Source organism: Gobius niger (genome assembly GCF_951799975.1).
Source record: "Gobius niger genome assembly, chromosome: 18".
NCBI lineage: Eukaryota > Metazoa > Chordata > Actinopteri > Gobiiformes > Gobiidae > Gobius > Gobius niger.
Window position 1 is genome coordinate 9,852,320 of NC_136869.1, and position 12,880 is coordinate 9,865,199.

At 39.6% G+C, this 12,880-nt stretch overlaps 1 protein-coding gene across 3 annotated transcripts in view; it reads left to right on the forward strand.

Moving 5' to 3' along the window:
* cnksr2a (connector enhancer of kinase suppressor of Ras 2a) overlaps positions 1 to 12,880 on the forward strand; it is a gene marked incomplete at its 3' end in the record, with an annotated part of 107,643 nt that overhangs the window by 60,367 nt on the left and 34,396 nt on the right. For all 3 annotated transcript variants that reach the window (XM_079576564.1, XM_079576566.1, XM_079576565.1), the window contains exons 15-17: positions 10,305 to 10,480; positions 12,268 to 12,341; positions 12,525 to 12,596. In XM_079576564.1, coding sequence (XP_079432690.1) covers positions 10,305 to 10,480; positions 12,268 to 12,341; positions 12,525 to 12,596 — 322 coding nt within the window. The remainder of the gene's footprint in view (positions 1 to 10,304; positions 10,481 to 12,267; positions 12,342 to 12,524; positions 12,597 to 12,880) is intronic.

Here is a 12,880-nt window from a genome sequence, read left to right on the forward strand (position 1 = left end):
TCTCAGTCACGCAAAAAGACTGAAGATGTTTTTAGCATTTAGCCTCTCCTCCTCTCCTCTATGGGGCCAAACGGTGTGAAGTTAGAAGCGACCAACCTCCTTAGGTGTTATTACGCCTTACAATATATTTATCCAGTGAGAAAATCGACTTGTTTAATTTTGTGTAACTATACTTGGATCGTGTAACTCATTACGTAAGCGTATTTAAATAGGGAAAATGTGGAAGAGCTTGGTCGCTTCTATCTTCACCCCGTTTGGCCCCATAAAGGAGAAGAGGAGAGGCTATATGCTAACAAATCTTTAGTGTTAAGCATTTATGTATAGCTGGAAGGTTCCCGTTTGCAAAATGGACAGCAGTTAGCAGTTTAGATACGAAAGGCCACTTTTTTGTTATGCCAAATGGGAGAAAATGTTCTTGGTTCATGCGGGTGTTAAAAGGTTTTCTCTCTATCATTTGGTTGCTTGGAAGTAGAACAAAAAAGTATATATCAGCAAATTAAAACATGTACAAACTAGCCATAGCAATATGTAGATCAAGCTTGCAAAGTTAAAACTCATTGCAAGACAAAACACTCATCATTTATCACCATTTTAACTGTGAAATCATCTTTACTTTACAGAGCGGTCACTCACTCTTTCACTCCTTCAATCTTTCTCTGCAAAAGCACATTGGGCAAATGAGCAGCGTGTGAAAATGTTTGTGTCAACAGCTGCTGCATTAGCGGAGACACTTTTTCTGCTCAGCTCATTAACAACTTAATTTTCCTGATATCTTTTTTTCGAGATGGGAAGTAATAATACGCTCGATGGGATGTGTCATTGGATTATTGGACAAACGATGCCCCCAAAATATCCTTCACACAATAAAGGTTTGCAACTGCCATATTACTGCTTGACTTGCACCCTGAATGTGTCAAAACAAATAATAGTAGCCTGATGTAGCTGCACTTGACACTCTATAGGCTCCTGCTGCCGTGCGTTTGCTATGCTGCGACATCACTTGCATTCCCCTCTGAGTCGGTATGGAGGGACTGAATACGTTGGGGACACACCGGCGATGCTCCTCTTTGTGTCATAGGTGCTATTTTAAGCCTAAAACTTTCCTGGAGATGCAGCACACCTGAATCCCCACAGAGGTTTATGCTGGTACTTACTTTGATGGACACGTCGCTTGTTCCCATGGCAACGGGGCTCTGGCTTCGCCTCAAGGCAGTAACTGGAAAAAGAGGAAAGATTTACTCTGGAATTAGATAATAAATCCTAATGTGAGCGCTTAAGTCCCATTTGATATCTGTTTTAACCCTGGTGGTGCTTTTGGTGTGAAGGCTTTGAGAATTAGTCATGAGTGAGCTCTGCAATGTTAAACAAACTTTTTGTGCAGAGGTGGCCGGTAGCAGAGTAAATGTACTACAGTGCTGTACTTACTGTCGCGTTCATGTGGTTCTCGGTAAGTGGGGAAACGCTTCTCACTGTTGGAAAATACACACATGCTATTACTGGGGAAACAACTGGGGGTCAAAACCAGCTTCCCGACTTCCGCACCTGACTGCACAAATAAGCTGATTTGTTAATTTTTCGTGCCCAAAGTGTGGCCCGCAAATTTGGTTATTACCAACACTTCCCCATTCATTCTCAATGGTAAATGTGGTTGCAGTGCACTTTTTGACCACCAGCATCAAATTGGGGGCTCCTTTCGCAAAGTTAAGGAAACACATGAGGCCCGATCTTTTGTCTCAGACACAGATGATAGTGTGACATTTTGTGCTTAGTAGGAGCACACTTTGTGATCTTGCCACTCCAGACTTGGCACATTTAAGTGGGTGGAGATACACATTTTCCTCCGCCACTTGGAAAATAGCCTGCACCCATTCGTGCCCACCACAAGATCTGGCCCATGAAGTGTCTTGGTATTTATCAATCACAGAGCGTTGTAGCATCAACTTTCCAATTTTTCCAACTTTTATTGCAATGGTTGATGACAAAGGTACATGTTAGAAATTGACTGATAAAAGAATGTACACTTTCAAAATTATCTAATGTGCCATTTTCTTGGTTAAGAAATGAATGAGGTAAAGTCACTGTAGGGACTCTACAGGTGTTGTTGTTGTTTACATTTAGCACTATATTGCTGCAATAGTTGATTTTGTTTTACTAAAACTAGACTTTTGCCTTAGTTAACATTTGTTGTAGCATGTTATGTGCGTAGATAAAAATGTATACCAAAAAATAAAATAAACTATTATTATTTGCAGTTATGTGTTTCACGCTTGATATTGCCGTGTTTGGCCCACAAGCACCTTTTCATTTTGGCCCTCGGAGACAAAAAGTTTCTTGACTGAAGTGTGAGCTGCTGTTGTCCTCAGAGTAACATAATTGCGAGAGTTACGCCCGACATTAATGCTAGCAAAAAAACAAACAAACAAACGTTAATGATATTTTGTAAAGTTAATTAACCAAAGAGGAAAACAACATATTGAAATAGTCTGCTCAGTTAAACACTAATCAGTGGTAAAAGGCAGTTCGTATTTGGTGTAATCAAAATACTCTACATAAAAAGCACATGAACACAAACCAACTGGGGACAATGATGTCACATCTCGGGAAAACAAGCCCCCCAGTTCACTTCGCTTTACTTGAGTAGTGTTTACATTGGCAATTTTCTCCTTATACCCCACTACATTTAAAAGATCAATACTAGGTAGGTGGCGCTGTGTAGATGTACTGTCAAATGCCTCTGACTCACAATGAGGGAGAGGTTTTGTCCCTGCCGTGTTGCCGTACAGGAGATATTTTTTTGTGTTTTAAAAGCTTATTGAACTCTTATTTAAACTGATTTGTACTGTCTGGTGTGGAAAAGTAGTCTCAACAGCAAATATTTCAGTACTTCAGCAAGAATTTGGCAGCGCAACATTTACTTTCATTGGAGGAATATGTGGGTATGCTGCTAAGGAATAAAAATGCCATGTTTTCTGGTCAACATAATTCCACTGTACCTTATTATTACTATTCACAGTATTCACAGTATTTACTACCTGATATTTCTCACAAGTTGCCACCATATATTTGTCTTTTGCCACTAAAAGCACCATTTCTTATTTTATCCTTTTAATGTTGACGACAGCTGTTTCTCATGACACTGCCTGTTTCTATGGTAACGACAGTCGGGGCAAAGGGACATTTTCTCTGCTCATTTGTGTCTCAAACATATTTTCTCTCCGTGAATTGTTGGTTCAATCTTTCAAGCTTTCCTTCCACAGTTAATTCACAGTTTTTGATTTATGTGTTTCATTTCAAATCATTCTTATGGTTATGGTATTGAACGTTACCATGTAGCGTAGCACCTTATGCTGATTTGTAGCCACTTGTTGAGATGGTGATACAGGCGGTGCAGATATTCGCTAAATTCTCAAATTCTCTTACTTGAAAGAAAAAGAAAAAAGAAAAGGAGCACTTAAGAATACAGCCCGGTAAGTTCATGGTGCCTACAGTGGTAATTACTAGTAATTATGTGGTACAGCTTAAGTAATATTAGTGGTATTTTTAGGTACATACAGTGGTAACTAATAGATAAAAAGGCCAGTAAGTCTGTAGTACTTACAGTGATAATTACCAGTAATTATGTGGTACATCTTAAGTAATTACAGTGGTACTACATCTAGGTAAATACGGTGGTAACTACTAGATAAAAAGGCCTGTAAATCCATGGTACTTACAGTGGTAATTACTAGTAATTATGTGGTACATCTATGGTACTTATTGTGGTAATTCAAGGATACTACAGCAGCAATTACTAGGTAGTAAATGTGGTACTTCTGATACATTCAGAGGTAATTTCCAGAAATGTATGGTTTAGTTTAACAAATTTCAAGCACAAGGAAAACACTGTAATCAAAATAAAGAAACTCATGAGTTATAAAAAACGTTTTTTTTAATGTATTTATTAATTCATCATAATCATAAGCAACAATCATATCGGTGCCAGCTACAATAACCCACTTTTATGCCATTTCTTACTGTATATCACTGAGTGTCTAGGACTTAATTTTAGTAGTAATTCCTAGACACTCAGTGATATACAGTAAGAAATGGCATAAAAGTGGGTTATTGTAGCTGGTACCCATTACTTACCAGTAGTACTTACATTGTTATTGCATAGAAACTACCACATAAAGTATTTAGGAATTACTACTGAAGTTCACTATGAAGTACCACTGAAATTACCTAAACATACCACTGTAAGTATCTGGTAATTACCTCTGTAAGTACCAGGGATGTCCCACAGTAACAACCTAGGAGCTACAGTATTATTAAGTGTTACCGAATCGTTGTAACTTCAGAATACTAATTTGGTGGTAAACTTCTAGAATCTATAAATCCTCCTTGTCCCTTAACGGCTTCATTTGTTTTGTGTGACATTCTGACTAATCAAATTCACTATAACGTGGCTAATTAGTGTCATCTATCCATCACGGTCTGACAGAGAGACGGCTGACTCATTTTCTGTCACGCCGCCGTAGCACACATTTTTCATTATGGCCAAAGTACGGCAGGTGCTCGTCCAGTTGTTACACACGACTTTATGATTTAGAGAAAGAGGGATTTGTCAAAAAGATTGTTCTGTTTTTGCATGAAAACGAACATATTAGCATTTAGAACACCTGGCTCGCTTCCCAAATTCACATGGTTATAGACCAAAGCGGGGAGGTGGAAATTTGCCGAGATAAACTACGTGTGAAATCTACTCTCATTTGCATTTTGTTTCCTTTGGAGCGGCTGAATTCACAATGAATGGAAGATTTTCACAATTGGGTTTTAGTGGCTCAGATTGGCAGCCTCGCTTTACTCACCAGGGCAGCTGTGGCTACGACCACAGACAACGGAGTGAATGAGTAAAGACCACAATGTGAAGGTCTTTGAGAGTCAAGCCCCTGAATAACAATACAGATGCAGGACATTGTTGTTTTCACCATTGCTGCAAGTTGCAACGCAAAAGAACAACATTATCAATCAATCAACATTATAAAGCCCTTTACAACACTCAAGGCGACCAAAGTGCTTTACAGGAAAATAAAAATAAAACATTGAGTAAAAACAATTAAGTAAACAATGTATCAACAATAAAATAAGATTGAATCAAATGAAATAAAATGTAAAAACTAGTCTGAATACATAGGGTTTAAAGGCTTGAGTCTGGGCTCAGCGACCTATGTGGAAAAAAGTACTGCTCAATAATAAGATATTTAAAAACATAATTCAAAAGAATAACAAACACATCAGAATATTGCCTTGTGAGGGATTTTTTAGAATGCCAAGATATGTGAAAGTACAGACACTGTGAGGAAATACTGGCGCAATATGTTCATGAGGGCTCTCATTCATCCAGGGAGTATCCATCGTAGAAAAAGATTAGATCATCGACTGGACTGGGTTTGGTAAAGCTGACGACGTTTCGCTTCTAGTCACAGAAGCTTCTTCATAGTTCTTCAGGTCATAAAAGACACTATTACCCAAACTCGAGGGGACTAAAAATACCCAGGCTCCTCCCAGGAGGAGGGAACCAGACTGCCAGAAATTCCTGTTCAAGTTGTTTACAGCATCACTGAACTAGCAGGTCTTTGATTTGGGACGACCCATTCGCCTTAACAAAAGAGGGCGGTTCACCTGCTCTCAATAGGCCGTTATAGATGGGGGACAAGGCAGGCCTTAATCAGAGCCAATGGCCGCGGGCTGCTCTGCTTTTTGGCCACAACACCAGGGGCCGCCATTGCTGTAGTACCTCCATATTGCCACTAGTCGCCCATTGAAAAGCTTTAAAAACAACTTTAACTGGTTTCTAATGTTTTAATGCTTTCTACGGCTAGATATTCCTCCTGTGATAACACTGGGTTAGTCACAATGAAAGAATCCTGGCTGGTTTTCGTAAAAACAGAGCAGGGGAGGGGGAGTCTGTACACCTGCCATGATTTCCCCCTCGATCGTAGTCATTGTGGCAAACAGGGAGGAGTGAGCAGGAGACGTCTATTCTTTTAAACGCTCTATGGTCAGAGCTATGCAGAAGCTTCTGTGACTAGAAGCGAAACGTCCTCACCTCTACCAAACCCAGTCCAGTCGATGATTTAACCTTTTTCCATGTCAGAGGAGCAAGGAGAAAGTTCTGCTGAAACTGTGCTATCTTCACAATGGTTGAGAAGACACAAAACTTATTAACAAAATCTTATACAGTCAGTCTCATTCACTCAGTCAAACCAGGCCATGAACACTGACCAATAGGTTAATTTTGAAATTCAGCTCCGATGCCTCATAAAATAACAACTAAATCTTCTTTCTCTACCACCACTAGTACTGCTACTACTACTGACACATGAAATGAAATAACACCTTTCTACCTCCATTGTGCACTAAAGGTACTTTACACGAAGGAACGATTCACACTCATGGTCATACACACAAGTGTCTTCCCGAAGGACACATTGAAAGCAAGCACTGAGCTGGCAGGAGCAATCCACAACCTTTATATCAGTAAGTGAACGCTTTACTTACTACTGCAGGCAGCACACCAATACACAAACCCATTTACTTCTGAATATATACTCCTATTAATACCCGGTTCAAGACAGATTTGCTGTTGAAAAAGCATTTTTAATCCCAGAATTGCACAAATCACATAACAAACCTTTATCTCCGCGAAAGCTTTCGTTAAAACTCCATTGCAGATGAGTTCTTTCATCATACGCACAGTCTTCTTGTTGCCTCTCAGATATCCCCAGTCTCGTTCTAACTTTCTGTGGCTCTTTGACCAAACTTTTTTTTTTTCCTTTTCTCCACACTGACGCGGATAAACATGTTGGAAGCCGTGTTCACCATCTGCCTCTGTGTGAAACTCTCAAAGCCCTGGCCCCATCTGCAACATTGGATCGCGCCATTGTTTGTTTACAGCTAATTACCACCGAGTCTGAAAAATCAAAGAGATACAGCGACGTTGGAGTGAATTAATTGTACTATGTAACGTGTACATCAAACAGGTGCTTACAAGGTGCAGTGCTTTTTCTTGTTCGGGTGAAATAGTAAAAATGGTGATGGCTTGGTGCACATTTTGTCGAGAAAAAATTTATCAGTTGTAACTCAGTCCTCAGGAGGAGATGGATATATATAAAAATTATTTGAATACAGACAGCTGGTGTTTTCCTCATGTTGCCGAAGTACCATTTTTGTCAAGCATCTTGTGCTGGAGGTTGGACTGAATCCCAAGTCCCTTGACATATCAGTATTTCCTGTCTGCCTTCCTTACAGATTCTACTTTTAATTCATCAACAAGGCAAAGTTCAATCAGTTTGCCTTTTTGCCATCATACAGTTTTGGCTACAAGAAATAAAGATAGATATGATAGCATTAAAAACCCACTTTCCACAAGAAAGAAAGATACACTAAGAACACTAAAGGCTCATGAAGACTGTTTCAAATTGTATTCCCAATGATAACAACTACTCTCTAATGTTACTCAAGTTTTAGCTCATGCAAAATTTACATTTCAGAGCTTTTTACCATGATGTTACAAAGTTGTTTTCTCATTAAAACAGAGCTGGAGCTGTGTTTTGGGCCACTAGCGCATTTTTCTATAATCTTTGGATCTTCTCCAGTGCAGGAACAGGACAGCTCCCAAAAAGCTCTTCCATGCTTTCCTCACTTCTCGATCTCTTGCTGAGCTTCATCCTCGCTTCACAAAGTAAAAACACTAGCCATAGCTTCCCTACAACTGCACAAGCTGCAATGGTCTTTTTTTCCTGATCTTTATTGAAACAGCTGCATAGTCATGGATAGCATGAGGAGGGGCTCATGGTGAGATCATGTTTTTTTTTTTTTTTTAGATCAGTACAGCATCTTCTAACCAACAAAGTATAAGATGATGATGATGTGCTTGAGATTATTACCAAACACCTGCAAAAACTTTATTTTTGTCCTGAAGGAAATTATAATACGACAGGTGTCCACACATGATACCGTAAAACAACAATGGTATGTAAGCAAAAATCAAGTCACAGTCAGCATACAAACAGACCATGGACTAAGGTGCATAAGAGCATTTGTCTTAACAACAGCCTCTGGAATAAAAGAAGCGCTGGCCCGATCCCGTCAAGAACATTCTCAGCCTGCGTCCGGAGGGGAGTAAGTTAAACTCCTTAAAGAGCGGATGGTCCGGACACTCCATTATCTGTTAAGCTTTCCGTACAACCCTTCGGCTGTAAAGGTCATGCTGAGTCTGCTGTGCACCAATGATTTTAGCTGCCACTTTGACCAACTTTCCCAGATGATTTTTGGTTGGTCACAGAGCAGCAAACTAAGACACAAAACAAATGTTAAAACTGACTCAATAAAACAATGGTCATGAGAACAGTACAAATGCTAAATGAATTCATTTGTCTTAAAAAGAAGAGTCTTTACTGCACCTTTTTGAAGATAACATCAGTGTTGGACTCAAAGCGCAAGTCCTTGTCAAAAATAGTCCCTAGGTCAGGGGTCTCCAACAGGTGGCCCGCGGGCCAAATTCGGCCGCGATATGATTCAATCCAGCCCCTGACTTGTAGAGCACAAATTCCTGAGTAGGTCAAAAAGAGAGACTTGTGACATAGGCTTGTTAAGTGCAGGTTACAGTCCTGTCAAGCTTCATTTATTGAAAAAAGTAGATATAATAATAGTATATTCCCAATCAAAACATATTTTGCTGGAGCTTTTGTTTATGGACTCAGGTAATACACTCCTGATATACAGTATTTTGGCCCCCAGCGAAATTTACTTGGAGACCCCTGCCCTTGGTTTGTATTCGGAGACTGTTTTAAACTAATTTCCCCTGGGTTTACAGGGTTAGTGCCACTTGGCGACTTGTGGTGATCTGTCAACATGTCCTTGGTCTTGGATGGGACGATAATGAAATTTGGGGTCACGATTATCTTGGCCAAAATAATTGCGATTAACGATATTATCATGATATTTGCGTATGGTTTAAAAAATCACTGAAACTGCTGAATGATGGGGATTGGGCAATTATTAAATATTTCTCTTCATTGTCTGCTTTAAATGTCATATTGTGTGAGGCATGAAGTATTTAAAGGCTCACTGTGCAACATTTTGGACTATACTGTTGTCATCAATACAAAACATGCAGCTAGTGAGCAGCTCGACACAGAAAATACTATTTCTGCAGTGGGTAATCAAAGAGCTGCTCACTAGCTGCATGTTTTGTATTGATGACAACAGTATAGTCCAAAATGTTGCACAGTGAGCCTTTAAATACTTCATGCCTCACACAATATGACATTTAAAGCAGCTAGTGAGCAGCTCGACACAGAAAATACTATTTCTGCAGTGGGTAATCAAAGAGTGGGTTTGGATGATAACCTACTGAAATCTTATATACTGCTGACTTTAGTCACATCTCCATTTAGTCACATCTTATTCTTTATCGTCCCATCCCTAGTCTTGGACACATTGATGGACGAATCAAACTGTTCACACTAATCAAAATCGTCAATGACAGGTCCATGGGTGCTCTCATTGTTCGTTAAGATGCCTGTTCCCGTAGGCACTTCTGCAGTCATTGGTGTATAAAATAAAAAGCAAGGACGATAAGACGCAACCTTGGGGAGCTCCAGTGGAAGAGAGGATTTTGAAGGACACAACATCATTCACTCTTACACACTGTGATCTGAATAACAGGAAGTTTACAATCCTGCCGACAAGATTATAATCCAAATTACAAAGAGAGATCAATATTTCTGCCAATAGGTCGGGCTGGATTGTATTGAAGGCCGAGGAGGACTGGCAAAATCCCTCTTTTTAAATGAATTCTTGCAACATTGTTAAAATTCTGGATTTGCTTTTGTCTTGCTCTTCTTCAGCTCTGAGCCAAGCCGAGTGTGTGATCCGTAATGAGGGGCTTGTCAGTGAAAAATGGCACCGGTCTTTTAGTGCAGATCGAAAAGGCCATTAGTATTTAACACGTCTCACCTACTGCAGTAGCACCGCTTTGTCCAACCCAAGGACTTGAACTCCTGCCAAGATTTATTGATGTGTTCTTCCTATAGTCTTTATTGTGGTTCTTAAAGTTATACGGCCAGAAAGTTTTATTCCAAGCTTTGCAATGTGCTTGTATTCACATTCCACAGACACAACTAATTCCCAAAGTGCTGCACATAGAATTATTCAAGCAAAAGCAACGATAGTGTGATTTTTGCATTGGAATATAAACAGACGCTCTCTTAGTCTGGCCATTTAGTGCCTCATATTCTGATCTTGTATTGTTCCTCCAGGCCGTGGTTTGGCGTCCCTGAGTCGGCGGCGTGTGTCGTGTAAAGCCCTGGGCCGCGGCGACTGCGAGGGCTGGCTCTGGAGGAAGAGGGACGCCAAAGGATACTTCTCTCACAAATGGAAGAAATACTGGTTTGTGCTGAAGGACAACTGCCTCTACTGGTACATCAACGAGGAGGTGGGTCCAGTTTTGTTATTGTTTACTTCTCAGTTTAATGGTGGTGAGGGTCAGGCAGACTTGTGTTGGTATGTCAAATGTCCTGTATTTCATCAATTTCCATCCAAATTTTCACTTCTAAAACCAATAAATGAAGGAAATCACCCAGTAGTAAATGAGTCAACTGGTATGAGTTTTCTTATTGGACATGAATAATGTGCCATATAGTTTATGCAAATGTGAATACTGGCTTGAATGAATCAACTGATGCTTATTTTGAATTGTTTTATGACAATCTATGGCCATACCGCCTTCGCTCTGCCCAATCCTGTCAGATCTTGGAAGCTAAGCAGGGCAGGGCCTGGTCGGTACTTGGATGGGAGACACATGTTTGGAAACAGTTAGTTGTTGGTGGTGGTCAAAGGGGCCGATGGCGCAGACTGGTTGCCTCGCTTCTGTCAGTCTACCTCAGGGCAACTATGGCTACAACAGTAGCTTACCACCACCGAGTATGGAGTGAATGAACAATGACTACACGCTTTGAGAAACTTGGTAATACAGGCTTGTAAAGCACAATACAAGTGTAAGGCAGTATTATTATTATTATCTACATATGAGATTGCTAATAGAACTAGCATTATTTATTGCTTAACTTAAAATATGGCTAAACACACAAAATTAGACCAAAAAGTCAAAAGCTGGAAACATATTCTTCATCTATTGGCAATAAGAAAACAGCAGTCCAAATCTGCTCAAAATCAGAAATATATCAAGACCTTTCAAGCACTTGATAGAATTGATTGTTTTATTGGATGTCATTTTTTTTCAATAAAACAATCAATCTGACATCTTTGTTTCTATAATGTAAAAAAAAAAAAGTCTAATTATGTCTAGGCATTACCCAAATCTAAGAGTTTCTTGACTGCAGAGCTATAGACCAGTATAACGTCTCATTTGAAAGCTAAGACCAACACAATTGATCTAAACTGATCTTTTTAGTTGACGCGTTGTTGTCACTTTTTAAACTTTTTTTTAGCGCTTTTTTGTAAAAAAATGTTTTGCATTTTGCCACTTTTTGTCATTTTTTTTAAACGCTTTTTTCAAGGAGGTTTTAGATTTGGGTAATGCCAAACTGGAGAAAATGTACACGAATCTGGTGGGTTAATACAATTTACTTTAAATCAGGAGTCTCCAATCTTTTTTACCCGGTGAGCATTTTTACACATCAAAAATGTCGGTGAGCTACTTATGCTTCAAAGACACTTGTGTAAAATGCAACTTATGTGTGGTTCACCCAGGATAATTAATTGCCAAGATCATATGTAAAAGAAAATGACCTGAAGTTTGTCTTTATATTGGCCCTGTGTTTGCAGATTGCGTTCAGCATGTTCAGAACAAAATGAGAATGTGAGTCATCATCAAGCATAATGTGGAAATGTACAAAGTGTTTGGTGAGCTACCTCCAAAGGGCTGCTGGTCGGAGATCCCTGGTTTAAATGCAGTATTATCCATTGTGAAAACTTAAATAAATGTTCTCAAATGCTGCTATTAAGTGTCACACATCAGTTTTACGAAGGCGGATTTCCTTTTTGTCGGCTCATTGTAAAACTTGTGAAAGAACAAAGAGTGCTAATCCAGTTGTTGCATAAGCAGCCTATAATTTTGTGACTCAAGATGTTAATCCAACAAATTTATTTTGGGACTGACATCTTCCACAATCCACAGTATCGTGCTCTGAAGTGTTATCAGTGCAAAAGCTGGAGGATTTGTTGAGGAATTGAAGGCATGTTTGTATTTTTCTCTTTCAGGACGAGAAGGCAGAGGGCTTTGTCAGCCTCCCAGAGTTCAAGATCGACCGGGCCAGTGAATGTCGCAAGAAATAGTACGTATTCCTTTATGATGCTGTATTAAAAAAAGCCACGACTGCAAAGCTTATCTTTAAAGCCGTAGCACCTTTTAAATCCTTTCCAAACGTGCAGGGCTAATGAAAAGACATGCATAACACATGGCGTTATAAATGAATCGTTGTTATGCAATGGTTTTCTCTCTCCATCTCTCCCACTAGTGCGTTCAAAGCGTGTCACCCCAAGGTCAAAAGCTTCTACTTTGCGGCAGATGGCGTTGATGATATGAACAGGTAAAAGCAGCTTCATACTCGACTGCATCTCGAGGGTAAACATTTTACTCAGTCCATGTTTATAAAGCATGTTGCACCAGATGTTCATAAAGGTCTGTTCTGTGCCGTTTTCTCATTTGCATAAAGCGATGCACATAGTCAACAGTTCTTCAGACATTGGCAAACATTCCTTCAGTGCATACGGCGTGTTGATGGAGCAGCTTGCACAATAAACACTGGCAGTTATTGTTATTAGAATAAAGAGGGAATTACAAAATAAAGATGTTTGTCAGAGCTTTATCTTT